The sequence below is a fragment of the Heterodontus francisci genome, chromosome 4 (assembly GCF_036365525.1).
Source record: "Heterodontus francisci isolate sHetFra1 chromosome 4, sHetFra1.hap1, whole genome shotgun sequence".
NCBI classification, from domain to species: domain Eukaryota; kingdom Metazoa; phylum Chordata; class Chondrichthyes; order Heterodontiformes; family Heterodontidae; genus Heterodontus; species Heterodontus francisci.
In genome coordinates, this window is record NC_090374.1 from 105,156,876 (window position 1) to 105,177,899 (window position 21,024).

The window sequence follows — 21,024 nt, forward strand, 5'->3', positions numbered from 1 at the left end:
TGAGGAGGTCAATATGAATTAGCACATGAGATTTTGTGATGAATCTTAATTTCAATTTAGTAAGGCTGCAGGGAGGAGGAAGAGTGGTAGAATGGCATATTTTCAGTTTAGAGGAAGTAGAAAGGAAAGTTCAACTGACCATCCATAGTAGTACTATAATAATAAAAAGGGGTTAAAAAAAATTAAAGTTGTGATGGTAAGAGAGATTAATTAGAGAGGAGAGTTAAATGGGACCATGTTTCATGTATAGCTGAATACTAATTCTGCTGTATGAGGGCGGCACAGTGGCACAGTGGTTAGCCTCACAGCTCCAGGGACCCGGGTTCAATTCTGGGTACTGTCTGTGCAGAGTTTGCAAGTTCTCCCTGTGACCGCGTGGTTTTTCGTCGGGTGCTCCGGTTTCCTCCCACCGCCAAAGACTTGCAGGTGATAGGTAAATTGGCCATTGTAAATTGCCCCTAGTGTAGGTAGGTGGTAGGGAATATGGGATTACCGTAGGGTTAGTATAAATGGGTGGTTCTTGGTCGGCACAGACTCGGTGGGCCGAAGGGCTTGTTTCGGTGCTGTATCTCTAAATAAAAATAAAAAATAAAATTATCTCTTTCCTAAATTTGCTTTGGAGATAGTTTTCTTGAAAACAGCAAGCTATAGTGTGTTGGTAAGTAGTTTGATTTTGTTTTCCAGCTCTGAAGAAGAATCTGAAGAAAAAGAAGTCATTACAGAAGAAGATATAGCCAAGCTGAAGGACGAAGTGGAAGAAAAGAAGAAACTAATTGCAACTTTACGAAACAAGCCCTCACCCATGAAAAAGAAATTACAATTATTGACGTGGGTGCATCCTTTTCATAAGTTACAACAGTTTATTTTAACTTCTAAAATTATGACCAGAAAACTTTTTAAAACAAGTAACTAACACAATAAAAACATTGGGATTGGTTTTACCCCTGCGTGGGTTTCAGGTAGGTGAAGGAGCAAGTGAACACAAAGCTGCTTGCAATGTGTGGAATCATCCCGGTCCTGTTGGGCAGGCCTGAAGGTGGGACTGGAAAAAAATTCAGATATTCTGGTGTCAGATCAGCGGTCCGACATGTTCCTGCCTCCGGGCGATCTTCCCAGAGGCAGGCCATCACTGGCAGGGGTTATTTGCTCGCTAGAGGTGGGTAGACAATTTGAATAACTAACTGCCCATTTGTAGGGTGATTGGGGACACTGTCGGGATCATCCCAGTGGCAGATGGGCCCCACTGAGGGCCAAGCCTGGAGGCGGCTTGCTGGCGGCTGGCCTGGGGGGGCCCGCAAGGCCTCCTGCTCTTCCCCATTCACTGGAACAGCAGTGATCTGAGGCTGCTGGCCATCCTGTGGAGGGGTTTTCCTTCCACTGGAGTGGCCTGGCAGCAATGGCCAGAGTTAATTATTAAAAAACTCAAACCTCTTCAGAGGGGCCTCAAGATGAAGGCGTTCTCGCGGTCCCCATCCTGCAGCAGAAGCACACACCTCTGCCAGTGGGACTGCCCTACTTCCAAGGCTGCAGGCTTTCTGATTGGGTTTACAGCCTCAAAAACCTGCCTGCTGTCCTTAATTGGATGGTGAACCTGGAGTTGGCCAATTAGGAGGCCGCCTCCTCGAAGATCGTGCCAGTGGGTGTTTTGCCATCAAGTGCAGGATTGGAAATGGTCCCATCCCTTGATTTTCTTTTAAATGGGGCAAGATTCTGCCCCATAATTTCAGTCCGTGGTATTTTAAACTCCAGGCCTCACTTAAATGGCAGCGGTCCCCTTTCCACTCATTTCGGGTAGCAAGAGGTTGCAGAGCAATCTTATGGCAGGTGAAGATCAAATGGTCCTTGCCCATCCGCTACTTTTCAGGTACATGACATGGAGGGGTTTTTTGGGATGGTCTCATGGGAGGGAAGAGGGGTGGGGAACCTGGGGCAGCGAAGGTCACCACTTACCAGTTGCCTGTCTGCTACTGCCAGCTGCAATGACTTTCCAGCTCAGGCTCTAGTTAAAATTGCATCAGGGTCTCACTGACTTGTATAAATTTATGATTTAGATTAACATGCCTGCTGATTAACAGACAAATCTCAGAAATGGTTGAGAGTCAAGCAGTAAGTAACCTGCTCGTTTTAACTGGACACCTGCACATTGTGTTGGACTGGTATGATTTAAATAGACTACAAATGTTTAAATGTAATTGAGCATTCGCTACATACTGTGATTCTGTTTTCTAAAAAAAAAATTGGTGATCTAGAAAATATTCTAAAAGGTTTGAATGGGGCAACACCGTTATATTTATTAGTTACAAGGTTCTGTAGATGAGGAAAGCTGCAACATAACGATCATTTTAAACAAATGAGCTACAGAAGCCCCAGATATTCATTTGATCAACATTTTTGAAACTAAAACCAACATTTATCATTAGTGCAAAATGTACATAGCAATTAAGCACAAACTTTTAATGTTAAACTCACCACAAGGTAGTTTAATAATTGAGTATAACATTACAGTATTTTGCTATATTCTGGCTGCATTAAGTTGGTTGGAATGTGTAACTCCATATTTCATTATGGGTGCTGTGCGTAACAATCAATTTTAGTAAAATCAATTTTAGGAACTGAAAATAAGATGGTTCTTTCTAGAAATCAGACTTTAAAAGTAACTCATTCACTTGAAGGTCAATACTTCTGATTTCTATTGTGTGCTTTTCTCCCCTTCTCTCCAGAATCTGTTTGCTCATGGTGGGGTGGATCAGCTGACCACTGTATACCCATTCTTCATGTGCAAAACATGATACTGCAAGAAATTAACTGTGTAAAGCAACATAGTTGAGCCTGCTTCCATCTCAATTCATTGTAAACTTTCTATCAGAGGTCACTAGATGGAAATCAGGTGTGGGAATCCTGACTGATTTTCCCTTTTCTAAATTCAGCACAGAGCAGGGATCAAACCATGGACCATCCTGGTACAAATGCTTTGTTTCACACCGAAAAATGTACATATCAACCAAGCCAATCTGCATTATAATATTGACATCATACTTTGTCAAAGCTGATATCAACTTTTATTAATTATATGATTATAATATTAATCAGAATTAAAGTTATATTTTGACAAGGCTAATCTATGTTTAATGTAAACAAATATGCCAAGATGGCTAAATGCACTAAGATGAATAGTTTGCATGTGTGGGCATTGGCTGAGTATTGCCCCTGGCTGTGACACCCTCCAGGATAAAATTGTTTGACAACTTTTGGAGCTGATTTCTCCTCTTCATGGCAGTACTGTGGTGAGGGAGGGCTTCTGCCTGCCGTCTTGACATTATGGTGACCTGGACCCATTTTCCTGGGTTGAGGCTGTTTATTTATGCAGAACAGGGGTCCAACAAGATCCCAGCCTCCAAAATGATGGCCACTGCTGCTGCCCAATGCAAAATCCTAGTGGTGCTGCAGTGGAACTGTTGCTGCAGTACCAGATGTACCAAATGACTGGCCACTTAAAGTGGGTGGGAGAGCCCTTGAAGAGAATTCCAAGAATTATTTTTCAGCCCCGACCACGACCAAGGCTTTAAAAGGTAAGGTACGAGGCTGAAAAAGAGGGACGACAGATTCTGTCCTCATTATCCTGCCATTTGCATACATGCATCACTCTGGGTGACTGCTTCTTCTGTCAGCAACCAATTTTACTGGATTTTTTGGCATATCTGACTTAAGCCCCAAATTCTACTCCACATATGCCATAGATACATTATTTCTGCACCAAAAACGTCAGATGTCTTGGTTTTAAATGGCACAATGTTCCTGTTTTTAGAGCATAGTGTCTCCTCTGACATTATAAATAAATTAATTAATGGCACAGTTCTAGAGAGTGTGCAGGGACAGAGGGACCTGGGGGTACATGTACATACATCTTAGAAAAAAGGGCAACGCAGTGGTTAGCACTGCAGCCTCACAGCTCCAGTGACCCGGGTTCAATTCTGGGTACTGCCTGTGCGGAGTTTGCAAGTTCTCCCTGTGACTGCGTGGGTTTTTGCCGGTTTCCTCCCACAGCCAAAGACTTGCAGGTTGACAGGTAAATTGGCCATTATAAATTGCTCCTAGTATAGGTAGGTGGTAGGGGAATTGTGGGGATGTGGTAGGAATATGGGATTAATGTAGGATTAGTATAAATGGGTGGTTGATGGTCGGCACAGACTCGGTGGGCCGAAGGGCCTGTTTCAGTGCTGTATCTCTAAATAAATAAAAAAGAAACTGTGAGTAGTGCTAGAAGGGATTTTCTAACACATTTATTTTTGTCTTATTTTGTTTACTTTTTAGCTAAGTTGAAATTGCCATTAACTGCTATTAACTTGCAAAGGCTACCATTTTGAATATGAATGGGCTGAGCATATACAATGTGCCTATGTTTAGCCTCGGGCCATATCTCAGCCAGAATATGAGACAATCATTTGGTCTGGTCTGAAATAATCTTTGACAATGATACATTGCTAATCACTGACAAGCTTGCTGAAATAAAGCAAAACTACACTCAGACTCTAAATTTACATGTTGGTTCTGATGCAATTAGCTGCTACATCTATCATGTGGTGTAGCTTTTATTTCATCGAGTTATTTCTGCCCAATTTTCAGAGAAGCGCAGGAATTTGTGGAGAAATTTGAAGGTGCACTTGGGAAAGGAAAAGGCAAAAGGTTTTATGCCTATAAAGTAATGATGACCAAAGTAAGTGACCTAACTCTGGGATGCGTTACATCGGTGTCTTTTGATTGATTAAGCACTTGTCTTGCTCTTAGTTTTAATGGGAAGCATTTTTGCAAGATTTCTGCATAAGACCCATTTGCTGGTTGATGTTAGTTGAGTTTTCTCATCCTAATGGGTCTGTGCAATATTCCTATGAATATCTTTGAGATTATGCATGACCCATCTGACTCCAAGGTACACTGATGCCCATCCACCCACCCACTCACCCTCTTGTTCTTAAAATTAAAAAAAAATTCTTGGTATATGGGTATCACTGGGAGGGGCAGAATTTATTGGCCATCCCTCGTTGCCCTTGAGAAGGTGATGGCGTGCCTTCTTCTTGAACCACTGCAAGTCATGTGGCTAAGGTATTCTCACAATGCTCTTAGGTAGGGTGATCCAGGAGCTTATCCTAGTGACAATGAAGGGATGATGATATATGTCCAAGTCAGCATAGTATGTAACTTGAAGGAGAACTTTTAGGTGATGCTATTCTCATGCACCTGTCTTTCTAGGTGGTAGAGGCCACAGGTTTGGGACATCACATGTGCTTGCTTGAAAAGAACAGCTTTACTCTCAGTCATGCCCACACAGCCCAACTACAATAGAAGCATGATATAGTAATCCACAGATCTCTGAGCCCAATTCCCATTAGTAGTACCATGTGCACATATGATGCTAACATCTGACAATTAGGATGTTTCCGTCATTCATTCAACAACAGGATCCCATGCAGGTGACCTCTGTATATAATGCCTGCATTTGTTACCACTGATGTTTGCAATCTATTGGGCACTTTGTTCTTGGGTTAATAAGTAACCAATCCCAGCTTAGTAGGAATTTTCTCCAAAACTGCTACAGATTCATCTTGATTATTGATAGATTTTTGTTAGTTAAAGGTATCCAAGGATCTGGAGCAAAGGCAGAAAAATGCAGTCGAGGCACAGTTCAGACATGATCTCTAGTAGAATGCCAGAATAGTCTTGAGGGACCAAATGGCACACTCCTGTTCCTATGTACAGGTTAGACCTGAGTGGAACTTTTACAGGATAGCAATCATGAAGTGAATTATTACTGTTGTACTTAGGACTTACATTCAGAATGTGTATTGATTGATTCGATTTGATGACATGGAGTTAAAATTGAAAATTCAGAAACTTATGTTTAAAGCTTGAGCCTTAATCCAAAGTTGGAATTTACCTGAACATTTATTTCTGGCTAAGCTAGGTAGATTAACTGTTGTTATTCTTTATGCAACACAACCTTGAAATCAACTGGACTGCTGGGGAAGCACCAAGCCAAGGTTCAGTGCTATTCTCAGATGGAGGAAGGGGAACTCAAACAAAACAACCTGCATTTACATTGCACCTTTAGCATAGTCAAACATCCCAACGTGCTTCACAGGAGCCTTCTCAAACGAAATTTGACACCAAGCCACATAAGGAGATATTAGGGCGGGTAGCAAAATGCCGGGTCAGATAGATAAGTTTTAAAAACGTGTCTTAAAGAAGCAGAGAGATGTAGAGGTGGAGAGGTTTAATAACGGAATTCTTGAGCTTAGGGCCTAGGCACCTGAAGGTACGGCCAACAATGGCGGAGCGATTAAAACCTAGGATGCGCAAGAGACCAGAATTAGAGAAGCGCAAAGATCTGGGAGAATTGTAGGGCTGGAGAATATTACAGTGACAGGAAGGTGTGAGGCCATGGAGAGATTTGAAAACATGGATGAGAATTTTAAAATCAGGGCATTGCTGAGAGAGGACTGAGGGTCAATGTAGGTCAGCAACAACAGGTTCAAATTAGAATTTGGGCAGCAGAGGTTTGGAGGAGCACAAGTTTATGCAGGGTGCAGGGTGGGAACCCAGTCAAAAGAGAATTGGAATAGGTGAGCCTAAAGGTAACAAAGGCATGGATGAGGGTTTCAGCAGCAGATGAGATGGGGGTGATGTTACAGAGATGGAAGTAGGCTGTCTTGGAGAAGATATGGGGTTGGTAGCTCAGCTCAAGGTTAAATAGGATGCCAAGGTTGCAAGCAATCTGATTCAGGACATCGCTACAGGAGTTCCTCAGGGTAGTGTCCTGAATCAGATTGCTTGCAACCTTGGCATCCTATTTAACCTTGAGCTGAGCTACCATCATCAGCTGCTTCATTAATGACCTTCCCTCCATCTTAAGGTCAGAAGTGAAGATGTTCACCGATGTTCCAATTGCAACCTCTTAAATAATGAAGTTATCTGTTACTGAAATCAGCAAGATCTAGACAACATTCAGGCTTGGGCTGATAAGTGGCAAGCAACATGAGCGCCACATGAGTGGCAGACAATGACCATCTCCAAGAGAGAGTCTAAACAACCCTCAATAGAATTACTATCATCAAATCCTCCACCATTAATAACTGGGGAGTAACCATTGACCAGAAACTTAACTGGATCAGGTACATAAATACTGTGGCAATGATGGCAGGTCAGAGGCTGGATATTCTACGGGAAGTGACTCACCTTCCAACTCCCAAAAGCCTTTCCACCACCTACAAGGCACAAGTCAAGAGTGTGAGGGAATAGTCTCCACTTGCCTGAATGAGTGCAGCTCCAACAACACTCAAGAAGTTCGACACCTGTCATGTATTTGTTGTGTTATCTTAAGTAACACAATGAGATACATGGATTCCAGTGCCTTGAAGATCTCTCTAACAGGTTGATTAACAGCTAAACGAGTATATACAATACAGATCAAACTACGTTCAGGTTCTGATGAAGGGTCACAGACCTTAAACGTTAACTTTGCTTCTCTCTCCACAGAAGCTGCCTGACCTGCTGAGTTTTTCCAGCATTTTCTGTTTTTATTTATGTACAGAACCTTTGTCTAGGGTGTTACAGTTACAGAGTGATAATTGCTTCTAGTCACATGACTACATCCTGTTACTTAGCTCATTAGCATACTGAGTTCTTAAAGGGACATCACTCTTCACGTGACCTCAACATCCCCTTTCTTTCAAAAGATAAGTCTCATGTGCTATAAGTGAAAACACATAAAATTGGATAATATCAAAATTAGTTCTACAGGGATGAAAATTATAAAACTTACAAGTATGAGGATAGGGATTGTGAAATTTATGAGTGCAGAAGCTTAAGAATCCATATATCATTTCGGTGGTTTGACAAATCTTCCAGATCTTGTTATGGTATAACCTTCTGGGATGTGGATCTCACCCTTGGCTGTTTTATGTTTGCAGACATGTTGTCAATGTTTTGGTTGTTGTCTTGTTTTTCCATCACGACCTCATTGCCGGAGTGTGTTCTTTCGCGTCCGCTGTGCACAATTGGAGTATTGCAACCTTCACTTATTTGGTTCCAGTCCCTCAACACTGCTCTGCTAGCTGTTGTAACCTCATAGGACCTAGACTCAATGCATACTTTAGAAACCTCTGCAAGTAACCATGGTCTTATTGTGGGGTGTATGACCCTGACCTTTTGTCCTATAGGTAGCTGAGGTAGTTCCGCTCTTGCATGTTGGTCATGCACCATCTTCATTCTCCCTTGTTTATCAAGCAGTGTCTCCTGTATCTCGGAGAATTTCGACAGATGATGGCTTGGCAGAATCGCTCACACTTGTCTGCCAAACATGATCTCTGCTGGTGACGGCAAGCCTATATCCATAGGTGTAGCTCTGAGGTGTAGCATGACAACATGAAAATCTTGTTTCATTGCCCAACACTTCAGGATAAGTGATTTAACTGTGCAAATCATTTGCTCAGCGAGACTATTAGATCTAGGGTAATGGCGAGGACATCACATGGTTGACGCCCCATTTGGCACACATATCCCTGAAAGGTTTGCCCGTATACTGTGGTCTATTGTCTGAAATTATTTATTCAGGTGCACCGAATATTCTGAATATGGCACTTAATGGGCTGGATTTTACCTTAGGCGGATGGGAATTCACCATCGACGTAAAAGTTGGTGGCGAACCCACTTCCGCCGAGCCCGGGGATCCGTCCCGCATTTTACTGGTCCCCAGGCTTTAATTGTCCTGAGGTAGGACTTCCACCTGCTTGAGGGAGGAAGTTCCCCCCTCAGTGACCTGCCGGCTGCTGGGACGGCAGCTCTTAGTCCCAGCAGCACCACTGGAAGTGGTGACCACTGCTAGAACAGCAGCCAAGCCGATGACATACAGCCAGGAGGGAAGGTAGGTTGGGCATGCCTCGCCAGGGAGATCGGTCGTGTCCTGGTGAGGCTAGTGTGGTCGTTTGGGGTGGGGGGGGTGCATCTTGGGTCCTGGGGGTGGGTTGGGAGGCGGGGGCAGCCCTCAATCGGGCACCCTGTGCCTGACTGCAATGGCCCCCACCCCCGGTGCTCGGAAAGGCAGGCAGCTATCACTGGGCGACCTTTCATGTCGCCAGCACGCCACTTGCCACAGGTAAAATACCCGTGAAGGTGGGCAAGGGCCCTTAAGTGGCTGTTAAGTGGCCACAAAAGGGCCTTGATTGGCCTCGGGTGGGCAGGCCATTTCTCCTCCCCCCCCCCCCCCATTCACCCCTCCACCCCCACCCCCCGCCCGACCGCTGTAAAGTTGACCAGAGGTGGGAGCAGGGCAGGTAGGCCTCCCGGAGCCTCCAGCTCAATTTTACGCCACCCCCATGCCACCATCCGACCTGCCGGGGCGGCGTAAAATTCAGCCCAATGTGTCTGTGATGACTGCACTTGAAGAGTCTTTTACCTGTCTGGCAATTGGAAGTTTGGAGAAATAATGGGTAACTAAGATAAAGTTATCTCCATTCAAGGAAAATAGGTCAGTGGTGATTTTGGACCAAGGGACTGACAGAATCTCGTGAGAGTGTAAAGGTTCTTTATGTTGTCGTGGCTGGTGGCTCTGGCATTCTTCGCACATGCTCACTAACGTTTAGATGTCACCGTTGATACCTGGCTAATAAACAGTGTCTTGTGCCAGTCATCTTATTTGCTCTATGCCCAGATGACCTTGGTGAAGTTGTGACAAGATGTCCTATCAGAGAGCTTTGGGCACAATCACTTGTTTTCCCTCGAAGGTGACACTTCTTGAGATACCGAGTTCATCTCTATAAGGCCAAAAGTATCTGAGGGTTTCTGGCACCTCTTTCACCGTGTCAGACCAATCTTCTGTGATGACTCTCCACAGTGCCTTCAGTTGTGGGTCATTGGCTGTTTCTGATTGTAGTTGGTTACATTTGTGCTGACCAAAATGCAATAAATTGATTTTGAGCACATCTTCCATCTTGTGTCCATGCTGTCTACTTGTAGATCCAGTGGAACTTCTTCATTCTTGCTTGGGTTTGGCAATCTGCTCAGCATATCCAAGGTGACCATTCCGGTACCTGGTTTGTAGCAGACGTCGAAGTCGTACCCCTGTACTTTCATTAAGAGTCGCTGTAGTCGAGGTGTTGTGCTTATCAGTGGTTTGCGCCAGATCATCTCCAGTGGCTTGTGGTCGGTTTCCATAATGAACTGCTTACCGAACAGGTAGTTGTGGAATCTTGTGATCCCAAACACCAGAGCAAGTGTTTCATGCTCTATATTTGAGTAATTGGATTGTGCTGAGGATAAACATTTGGATCTGAATGCAATTAGTTTGCCATCCTGCAGGATGCACATTCCTAGGTATTGACTTCCAGGATTGGCTTCTTCCTTGGATCATAGTACTGCAGAGTACAAGTTTAACATAGAAACATAGAAAATAGGAGCAGGAGTCGGCCATTCGGCCCTTCGAGACTTCTCCGCCATTCATTATGATCATGGCTGATCATCCAACTCAGTAGCCTGTTCCCGTTTTCGCCCCATATCCTTTGATCCCTTTAGACCCAAAAGCGATATCTAACTCCTTCTTGAAAACATACAATGCTTTGGCCTCAACTGCTTTCTGTGGTAGCGAATTCTACAGGCTCACCACTCTCTGGTTAAAGTAATTTCTCCTCATCTTAGTCCTGAAAGGTTTACCCCGTATCTTTAGACTATGACCCCTGGTTCTGGACTCCCCCACCATTGGGAACATCCTTCCTGCATCTACCCTGTCAAGTACTGTTAGAATTTTATAGGTTTCTATGAGATCCCCCCTCACTCTTCTGAACTCCAGCGAATATAATTCTAACCGACTCAATCTCCTCATACCTCAGTCCCACCATCCCAGGATTCAGTCTGGTAAACCTTCATTGCACTCCCTCTATAGCAAGAACATCCTTCCTCAGATAAGGAGACCAAAACTGCACACAATATTCCAGGTATAGCCTCACCAAGGCCCTGTATAATTACAGCAAGACATCCCTGCTCCTGTACTCGAATCCTCTCGCCACGAAGGCCTACATATCATTTGCCTTTTTTACCGCCTGTTGCACCTGCATGCTTACCTTCAGCGACTGGGGTACGAGAACACCCAGGTCTCGCTGCATATTCCCCTCTCTCAGTTTATAGCCATTCAGATAATAATCTGCCTTCCTGATTTTGCTACCAAAGTGGATAACCTCACATTTATCCACATTATACTGCATCTGCCATGCATTAGCCCACTCACACAACTTGTCCAAATCACCCTGAAGCCTCTCTGCATCCTCCTCACAATTCACCCTTCCACCCAGTTTTGTGTCATCTGCAAATTTGGAGATATTACATTTAATTCCCTCATCTAAATCATTAATATATGTTGTGAATAGCTGGGGTCCTAGCACTGATCCCTGCAGTACCCCACTAGTCACTGTCTGCCATTCGGAAAAAGACCCATTTATCCCTACTCTTTGTTTCCTGTCCGCCAACCAATTGTTTATCCATCGCAATACACTACCCCCAAACCCGTTACATGTTAATCTCTTATGTGGGACTTTGTCGAAAGCCTTCTGAAAGTCCAAATAAACCACATCCACTGGCTCCCCCTCATCAACTCTACTGGTTACATCCTCGAAGAATTCTAGTAGATCTGTCAAGCATGATTTCCCTTTCATAAATCCATGCTGACTCTGCCTGATTCTACCACTGTAATGGACTCTAGAATTTTCCCCACTACCGACGTCAGGCTGACTGGTCTATAATTCCCTGCTTTCTCTCTACCTCCCTTTTTAAATAGTGGGGTTACATTAGCTACCCTCCAATCTGTAGGAACTGTTCCAGAGTCTATAGAGTCTTGGAAGATGACCACCAATGCATCCACTATTTCTAGGGCCACTTCCTTAAGTACTTTGGGATGCATACCATCAGGCCCTGGGGATTTATTGGCCTTCAATCCCATCAATTTCCCCAATACCATTTCTCTACTAATACTGATTTCCTTCAGTTCCTCTCTCTCACTAAGCCCTGTGTTCCCCAACATTTCTGGTATAATATTTGTGTCCTCCTTTGTGAAGACAGGACCAAGGTTTCTGCTGACAATGCTTGTTTGAGAGACTCAAACATATGCTGATGGTCCTCCTGACATACATATGATGCATCTTTCATTAAGAGCTCTCTCAGTGATGATGCTTTGTAAGAAAAGTTTGGAATATTTGGTGCCAAGTAGTTGAAAAATTCAAGACATCTCTGTAGATCTTCCTTGTCTTGTGGAGTAGGCATATGCCTTACATCTTTGACTTTGCCTGGGTCAGGACCTTAGCTAGGTGTATCGACCAATATCCATGTTTAGCATCCAATTTGGAGAAGAATTTGGCTCCTGTGAACTAGGGAGTCAATTCCTCTCATGTTGGAATCTTGTGGGGGCATCTCTTCAGGGAGAGGTTTAGATATCTTGGATCTGGACCTACCTTGATTGCTCCATCCTTCTTTAGTACGCACGTGTCATGCAGGGTCCCACCCACCAAGAATGAGGCACATTAGTTTCGCCACATGAATATAGATTTTTAAACTGTTACTGGAGTAAAGGAAGAACTTGCTAAAAGAAAGCAACACCACACCCTTGACTGGGAAGACATTTGCATATTTGCAGACACTGCTTAAAAGAGACAAAAAACCAGGCCCTGACACACTCAATCCATGTTGGACTTTTGATTACCAGACATTGAAGGTGGAGGAGCTAGCATTCCAGGTTGACTGCTAAGATGTCCCAATACACAGAAGAGACCTGGTCAAACTAGTCGGTCATATGACCACCTGCTGGCCAACTAGGGGAGTTTTAAATTGGAGAAACAGTGTTTGAACTCAGAGAGCTGTTTGCTTCTGGACTAATAAGACCTCTTGTGGTTAGCTTGCCACAGCCTCTCCTGTCTGCTCTAATCTTTCTCACAGAACTGAAGAACCACTGAAGACACATGAACCCTAAGAGAGAAAAGTCTCCTACAGTGAACGAGGTTGAAGAAGAATACTGGGCCCCAACGAAAAGCAAGTCTACAATCAAGGACTCTACAGCACGCTGGAAGCACAGTAACTAACACCATAGAACCATAGAATAACTACGGCACAGAAGGAGGCCATTCAGTCCGTCGTGACTGTGCCGGCCGAAAAGACTAGCTGCCCAATCTAATCCCACCTTCCAGCACCTGGTCCATAGCCTTGCCGGTTACAGCACTTCAGGTGCAGGTCCAGGTACCTTTTAAAAGAATTGAGGGTTTCTGCCTCTACCACCATTTCTGGCAGTGAATTCCAGACACCCCCCACCCTCTGGGTGAAAAAGTTTTTCCCCGTGTCCCCTCTAATCCTTCTACCAATCACCTTAAATCTGTGCCCCTGGTAATTGACTTTTCCGCTAGGGGAAACAGATCCTTCCTGTCTACTCTATCTAGGCCCCTCATAATTTTGTACATCTCTATTAAGTCACTCCTCAGCCTCCTCTGTTCTAAGGAAAACAACCCTAGCCTATCCAATCTTTCCTCATAGCTGCAACTTTTGAGCCCTGGCAACATTCTTATAAATCTCCTCTGTACTCTCTCCAGAGCAATTATGTCCTTCCTGTAATGCGGTGACCAGAACTGTATGCAATATTCCAGCTTTGGCCTAACCAGCGTTTTATACCCCCTTCAGAACTTGCCTCAAACCTTTTCACATTATTTTTCTTCTGCCCTTTTCTGTCTCTATTTGCATGTGCGTATTACGTCTGCATGCTAGTGTGGGGTACGGCGTGTATCCCTAGGCGTTAACCGAATTAGGGTTTAAGGTTAAGTCTTAATAAATTTCATTTTTCTTCTTTAAACCTAAGAAAGCATGTTTGTGCTCATTTTTTTGTCTTATAATTGGAAAGCGGTGAACAAGGATTCACCAAGGGGGAGCTAAAACACAGTGTGTTTAAAACAAAACCCTGTTACAATAAGACAAGGTGAAGGCTGAGAGAAACTCCAAGACAACATTCTCACCTGGTCGTAACACACGTAATTCAGCTGCAGCAGTCTGTGTGATGATGCACACGACAGATGATGCCATTGCATTCCATGTCATTTAACTCGTGCTTAAGCTTTTCTTGTGTATGCATGCTGCACTTCCTGGAATAGTTGATTGATGGAATTGCATCCTCTCTGAGGTGTAGTACGGCAGCATCTTTGAAATCTCCTATGGCGTCAAACCTGTCCGGGTACATTTGTTGATGGTCGTGAGCTTACTCAATGCGGGTACCCTTGGTCTCTTCTGCTGTAGTAGGTACCTTGGTGACCTTGTGGATACTAACAATGTTGAGGTCCTTACACGCTTGTAGTCCTGCCTCTGCTGGTCCGTTTGTGTCTGCCAGATAAAATATTTGTGGTTTCCATGCCGACTTGCCATAGCTGCATTGCATTGTTAGTATGCCACGGTAAGGGATGGGTAACCCATAGTAGGCAGTTAGCTTTGTAGTTGTTGGTTGTATCATTAATTTCCAGTGAGCCCGGTACATATCCTTCAGGATTCGGATTGGTAGGATATTTGCACTAGCTCCCATGTAAATCTTAGTCCTGAGTGTGTGCTTGCCAACTTTCTTTGGGCACATGGTATTGATAGTAGCAAAAGCTTCCATTTGTTTTACTTCATCAGCACGATGTGTCATGTTCACAATGTGAAATGCCTGATTGTCTGCTGTTTGCCAGTTGCTCCACTTTGAGTCTTGTCTCAGGCCTATTTTGCTGTGTACTTCATGTATTGGCTTGTGTTTACGCAAGTCTCTGGTGCTGTCATTGCTACTGTTGGCCTGTTGCTGTGCCTGTCTTCTGTTTGTGTCCTATTGTGACTTCTGGCTGCTTCTTTGGAGCCAGATTTTTTGCATAGGTGGGCCTGTGTCCTTTTGCACCAAATGCCTTGCATAGGTCTTGAAATGCAGGAAAAACTTAGTGATAAGTGGGACAAACCACACTTACCACACAGCTAGCTTACTTTTTACGACCTGGTTATCATACCGATACTGTAGGCTGCACCTAGTGCTTGCAGATGCTGTTTTCTAGCTACAATGGCTTCGTATTTCCTGCCATCTTCTAGCAGTGCGTCAATGCTGTGACCTTTCTTTTTCCCCAAGAGGTCTTTTTGAAATGTTTCAATAGGGGTTGAGAAAATCACCAGCTCCATTATTCGTTCTGACAGCTCCATTTCTGAAAAATCGCATTCGTTGCCATCTACTGATGAATTGATCTATTGATTCCTGTAGCTGTTGCCTGTAGGATATCAATTCCAGGCAATGAATTCTAAAATTCACACTTAGCCGAAGCTGATTTTCTAGCACTTTCCACAACTTTGTGGGATCTTTCTGGTCCTCTTCAGATAAGCCAGAGGTATTGATTCTGTATAACCCCTCATTTCCAACTTCTATCAGTATTTTCATAGCCTGCTTCTTTGGTGCTACAATCACTTGGTCTGTGAAGAATAACTGAATACTTGGTTTAAAAAATTTGAACTCGGATAAGATATCAATGGCTCTCCAGTTCATGCTGGGAAAGTTGATATCTATCTTCCTGTTGTTCTTTTACTTTCTGCTCTGTAGTTAACTTTGTTCAACTCTGTGTGTGTCTGCAGCTTTGTATTTATAGTTGTTTGGTATTACAGAACTTGAGTATTGCTGAAAATGGAGACATTATGTCGAAGCTTTTCATCTTGCACTCATCAGGACAATCCGTAAGAATAACAATGTCAGGGAAAACAACAAATTTATACTGTATAAGAAGAGAGTGCTGATTGATTGGCAAGTGAACTCAGATCGGTACAGGCGTTGCCATGGAAAATGCACCAGTTAATGGTGACTGACAGTTAATTGCCAAGCTTTGTTTGAAATTTTAAACCATGCAGCTTGACTCTGATTGGTCAAGGCATTGCCCTGAGGAATGAACCAGCAAATGGCTGTCACTTATTTTGTTTAGCTGAAAAAGGTGCAATGTTTGCACATATTCTTTCTGTCTGCAAAGAACTGGGCCCTGTGTATCAATATATGTAGCTTCCAGTACGTGCAAATGAGTCACACTGCGAGCCCTACTGATAATCTTAAATTGGTTGTGAGCGTAATTTTTAGCATACTGAGGATTATTTAACAAATGTTGTCCAATCGCGGAATCATATCTAATGTTGGACACTGTGTTTTTAGTTTTGCAAGCACGGACTGGTTGGGTACGGCCTGTACCTTGCCCATTGCGAACAGCAGAAGGGACAAGTTGTTTGATACGATCCGCCAGTCTTTGGAACATATGGCCGATATACCTGGCATCACACTGGCATTGAAATTCATATATCACATTTGTGTGATAGGCAGGACTCTTTTTGGCTTGATGGCAGCATCCTGTTAGTGGTGAACACCACACGTGTTGTAACTGCATCGTAGCAGCGTGAAATAGCTAGCTTCACCTGTTGCTCAAAATTTTGGGCTACATTACCCTTCCAGGATAATTTGAGGTTGACTGGGCACTATTCAGTGCTGAAAATAACGACCTTAGACCCATTCATAAGTTTGCACGATATACAGTGAGAAATGATCTGATCAGGGTAGCCATTGTCATGCAAGATGTCTTTGATTCGCCCTATTTCAGCATCAGGCTTGCATGGGAAGCAAATGGCTTGCGCCCTATTTACGAGGTTGCTATTAAGGCCAATCTTATAGCGCATGGAACTGCAAGAATCCCAACGCGTGTATTGACCAGTGAAGGTAGGTTTGTGGTAGACCGTGGTAGAGAACCCCTTAGCAGATTTCTCAACTAGTACGTCAAGGAAAGGACGTTCATTGGACTGCTCCATTTCAAAGGTGAATTTGAACACCGGATGGAGCCATTTAGATGTGTAAGGAAATTATTGTATGCAGCTGCGGATTCAAATATTGCAAATGTCTCATCTACATATCGGAAATATGCAAGAGGTAGGAGGTTAGGTGTCATTCCCTCAAAGACACGCTTCTCATGGAACCCAACAAAAACGTTTGCGAGAACTGGGCCTAGACGTGATCCCATGGCAACAGCATCTATTTGGGCAGACATGGTGTCAATACTGGTCAATACACGCACTGGGATTCTTACAGTTTCACGTGCTCTTTCATTGCTAACAGCGAATTCAAGAATGGCACTAATACAAAAGCAAAATACTATGGAGGCTGGAAATCTGAAATAGAAATAGAAAATGCTAGTTCTGCTGGAAGCTCATTGACCTGAAGCTGGGCTGAATTTTATCAGCCCTCTAGGGATGTGCATGGTGGCGTGGGGGCCCATAAAATAGCAAGGAAAGGGTGGGGGGGGAGGGGTGGGGTGGGGGCGGTGGAGTGCCTGTTGCCTTCCTGACACCATTCAATTTTGTTAGGAGCGGGGAAGGTTGAGGACAGCCTTCCTGCCCAGAGGCTAATTGAGGCTCTTAAGTGGCCAATTAATAGCCAATTAAAGGCTTTATCCCACCACTGCTGGCATTTAACCTGCAATGGAGGGCGGGGTGGAGGGGGGTGCGGTATGCCCAGCAAAACCAGGCGGCCTCCTTGTGGGCTGGTGTTGGGGAGTTCTCCTGCTTGTGCAATCTGTGGCCCATGGAGGGCCCACGGTGGCAAAGGCTGCCCCTGCACCAAAACCCACCCGCTGGCCCCCACTTACCTGTTCTCTGAGGCTCCAGCACTGCTCCTGATCCCAGGCCTACTACAGTACAGCAGTGGCCACCGCTCCTGGTGGCGCTACTGGCACTGCTGATCTGCCACCCTCCAATTGGCCAGTTGCACTTGGGAGGCAGAATGGGGACCCTGGCACCTAACAGTTAATTGCTTGTTGGCTGTTAGATGTAGCTGGGGGGTCCCCAAAACAGCCAAAGCGGGATTCCCCTTGCCTTTCTGGCCTGATGTTGGGACCCGTGCCAGCTGCATAAAATCCAGCCCATTAACTCTGTTTCTCTCTCCAAAGATGCTGCCAGACCTGCTGAGTATTTCCAGCACTTCCAGTTTTTATTTCAAGAATGACATTAGTCTGGAAACAGGCTATCTGTCTGCTGTTTTGTTCAGTAAATAGGTGATAAACAGAAGAGTATTGTTAAAAAGGAAAAATAAAATCCTGAAAATGAAAACTTTCATTTCAGTGAGAAAATGGCTACGTATTTTGTATTGTTTGCTTTCAGAAATGGATGAAATTTCAACGGGACTTTGAAAACTTCAAAACTGCTTGTATTCCATGGGAAATGAAAATAAAAGAGATTGAAAGTAAGTGGAACCAACACTAAAGTCTCTTAGAAAATGTGCTTGCCTAGTTGTCAGAGAAATAGCTAGTCTGGCCTTGTAACTGGCATTTGTAAAATTGCTAAACATTTCTATGTTTTTTTTTCGTATCAATTTACATTCACTAACTCTTAATTTTTTTCCTTTAAACTTCTTTTTTGAAATATGTATGTTCTTACTTCACTTTTACATTTTAGTTTAAAAAAAAATCATTGTTGGGATGTGTGTGTTGCTGACAAGGCTGTCAGTTATTGTCCATTCATAGTTGCCCTCAATTCTTTGTAGCAGTTTGATACAACTGAGTTTTGTGAATATGATTTGAACTCACATTCTCTGGATTATTATTAGATCAGGCCTCTGGACTACATATCTAGTAACAGGTGGTTAGCAACTTATCCTTGCACTATTGGAACTTTAAGGTTGAATCCATCCCAGGCAGGTGGGATGGAAGTGCCTCTCTCTGGCAAGTTATAAGAACTCATGAAATAATATGGGGTTCTCAGCCCCATTTCTAATAGGTTCAGTTAAACAGCAACTTTTAGTGTTTAATTCACTGCCACTTCTCTTCCAGAAATGTCCACCTTGAAGAAGTTCTACTCTCCTCTCCAACAGGATTTCTGTTTGTCTCTTTTACGTTGTGCACTTTCATAGCTTTCGATTTCCCTTTTAGTGCTTGAGCATGTATCTACCAAAATATGCTTTCTCTTTTGTTACTCAATCTCTCATGTCATCCATAATAAAAACAAAAAATGCTGGAAATACTCAGCAGGTCTGGCAGTATCTGTGGAGAGAGAAGCAGAGTTAACGTTTCAGGTCAGTGACCCTTCTTCAGAACTGGCAAATATTAAAATGCAAAAGGTTATAAGCAAGTAAACCCTGCTCCCCAATGCTCAGTTTGGGTTCTGCCAGGGGCACTCAGCTCTAGACTCATTACAGCCTTCATCCAAACATGGAGAAAAGAGCTGAACTCCAGAGGGGAGGGGAGAGTGATTGCCCTTGATATCAAGGCAGCAGTAGACTGAATATGGCATCAAGGAACCCTAGCCAAATTGAAGTCAATGGCAATCAAGGGGAAAATTCTCCACTGGTTGGAGTCATACGTAGCACGAAGGAAAATGGTTTTGGTTGTAGGAGGCCAATCGTCTCAGCCCCAGGACATTGCTGTGGGAGTTCCTCAAGATAGTGTTCTAGGCCCAACCATCTTCAGCTGCTTCATCAAGACCTTCCCTCAATCATAAGGTCAGAATTGGGAATGTTCGCTGATGATTGTACAATGTTCAGCACCATTCATGACTCCTCAGATACTGAAGCAGTCCGTGTAGAAATGCAGCAAGACCTGGACACCATCCAGGTTTGAGCTGATAAGTGGCAAATAATGTTTGCGCCACACAAGTGCCAGGCAATGACTATCTCCAACAAGAGAGCATCTAACCATCTCCCCCTGACAGTCAATGGCATTACTATTGCTGAGTCCACCACTATCAACATCCTGGGGGTTACCATTGATCAGAAACTGAACTGGACCAGCCACGCAAGTACTATGGTTACAAGAACAGGACAGAGGCTGGGAATTCTGCAGCAAGTAACCCACCTGCTGTCTCCCCAAAGCCTGCCCGCTATCTACAAGGTACAAGTCAGGAGTGTGATGGAGTATTCTCCATTGCCTGCATTAGTGTGGCTCCAAGAATACTCAGGAAGCTCGACACCATCCAGAACAAAGCAGCCCACTTGATCGACACCTCATCCAGTACCTTAAATATTCACTCCCTTCACGACTGACGCACAGGGGCAGCAGTGTGTACCATATACAAGATGCACTGCAACAACACACCAAGGCTCCTTAGACAGCACCTTCCAAACCCATGACCTCTACCACCTAGAAATACAGGGCAGCAGATGCATGGGAACACTACCATCTGCAAGTTGTCCTCCAAGTCACACCCATCCTGACTTGGAACTATATCACTGTTCTTCCACTATCGCTGGATCAAAATCCTAGAATTCCCTCCTTATCAGCACTGTGGGTGTACTTGCACCTGATGGACTGCAGCGGTTCAAGAAGACAGATTACTATCACCTTCTCAAGGGCAATTAGGGATGGGCAGTAAATGCTGGCCTTGCCACTAACGCCCACATCCCCTGAAATGTATTTTAAAAAACCTTGAATCCCACTGGCCACCATTTTAATGGATAAACTGCTGTTCGGTGGCTGACGCACTTGCTACATACAGAAGAGAACCTCAAATTTATGCTAATTAGGGTTCCTTTACATCAATGAGGATTTTAACTCAATGAGTGAGTAAGCCACTATAATTTTTGCACCAGACTGAAGCAGATCAGCAAACATCAGGAAGATTTAGAGGTCCTTCAGGTAAGCTGAAATATTTCCTTTCTGGGGCCAGGAGAAGCAGATGGCCTCTGGCCACCCAAACATCCACTTCCGCCAGCTGACCAGCTGCTGCTTTCCTTCTGTTTTAGACAGGCAGCTGACTGACAGCATGCAGATGAGACCCAGGAGTTAAAATACTCTTAGCCTGAAATCAAGGACACCAAGTACATTTTGCATTCATTCCATACCCATCCACCTGAAACTCGCTGGGAGTTAAAACTAACCCCTAAATCTCAGTGCACCATTACATGCAACCCAATGGAAAGTAAAAATGAGTTAAAATAAAGTGCTCTACTGAACCCCTGGTTCAGTATGTCTTGGTGTCATGCTTAAAGAAGGA

At 44.0% G+C, this 21,024-nt stretch overlaps 1 protein-coding gene across 1 annotated transcript in view; it reads left to right on the forward strand.

Moving 5' to 3' along the window:
• Positions 1 to 745: 745 nt before the first annotated feature.
• tmc1 (transmembrane channel-like 1) overlaps positions 746 to 21,024 on the forward strand; it is a 90,682-nt gene continuing 70,403 nt past the window's right edge. The window contains exons 1-3 of the mRNA XM_068029010.1: positions 746 to 828; positions 4,624 to 4,714; positions 18,199 to 18,280. Of these exons, the coding sequence (XP_067885111.1) occupies positions 803 to 828; positions 4,624 to 4,714; positions 18,199 to 18,280 (199 nt within the window). The 5' untranslated portion in view covers positions 746 to 802. The remainder of the gene's footprint in view (positions 829 to 4,623; positions 4,715 to 18,198; positions 18,281 to 21,024) is intronic.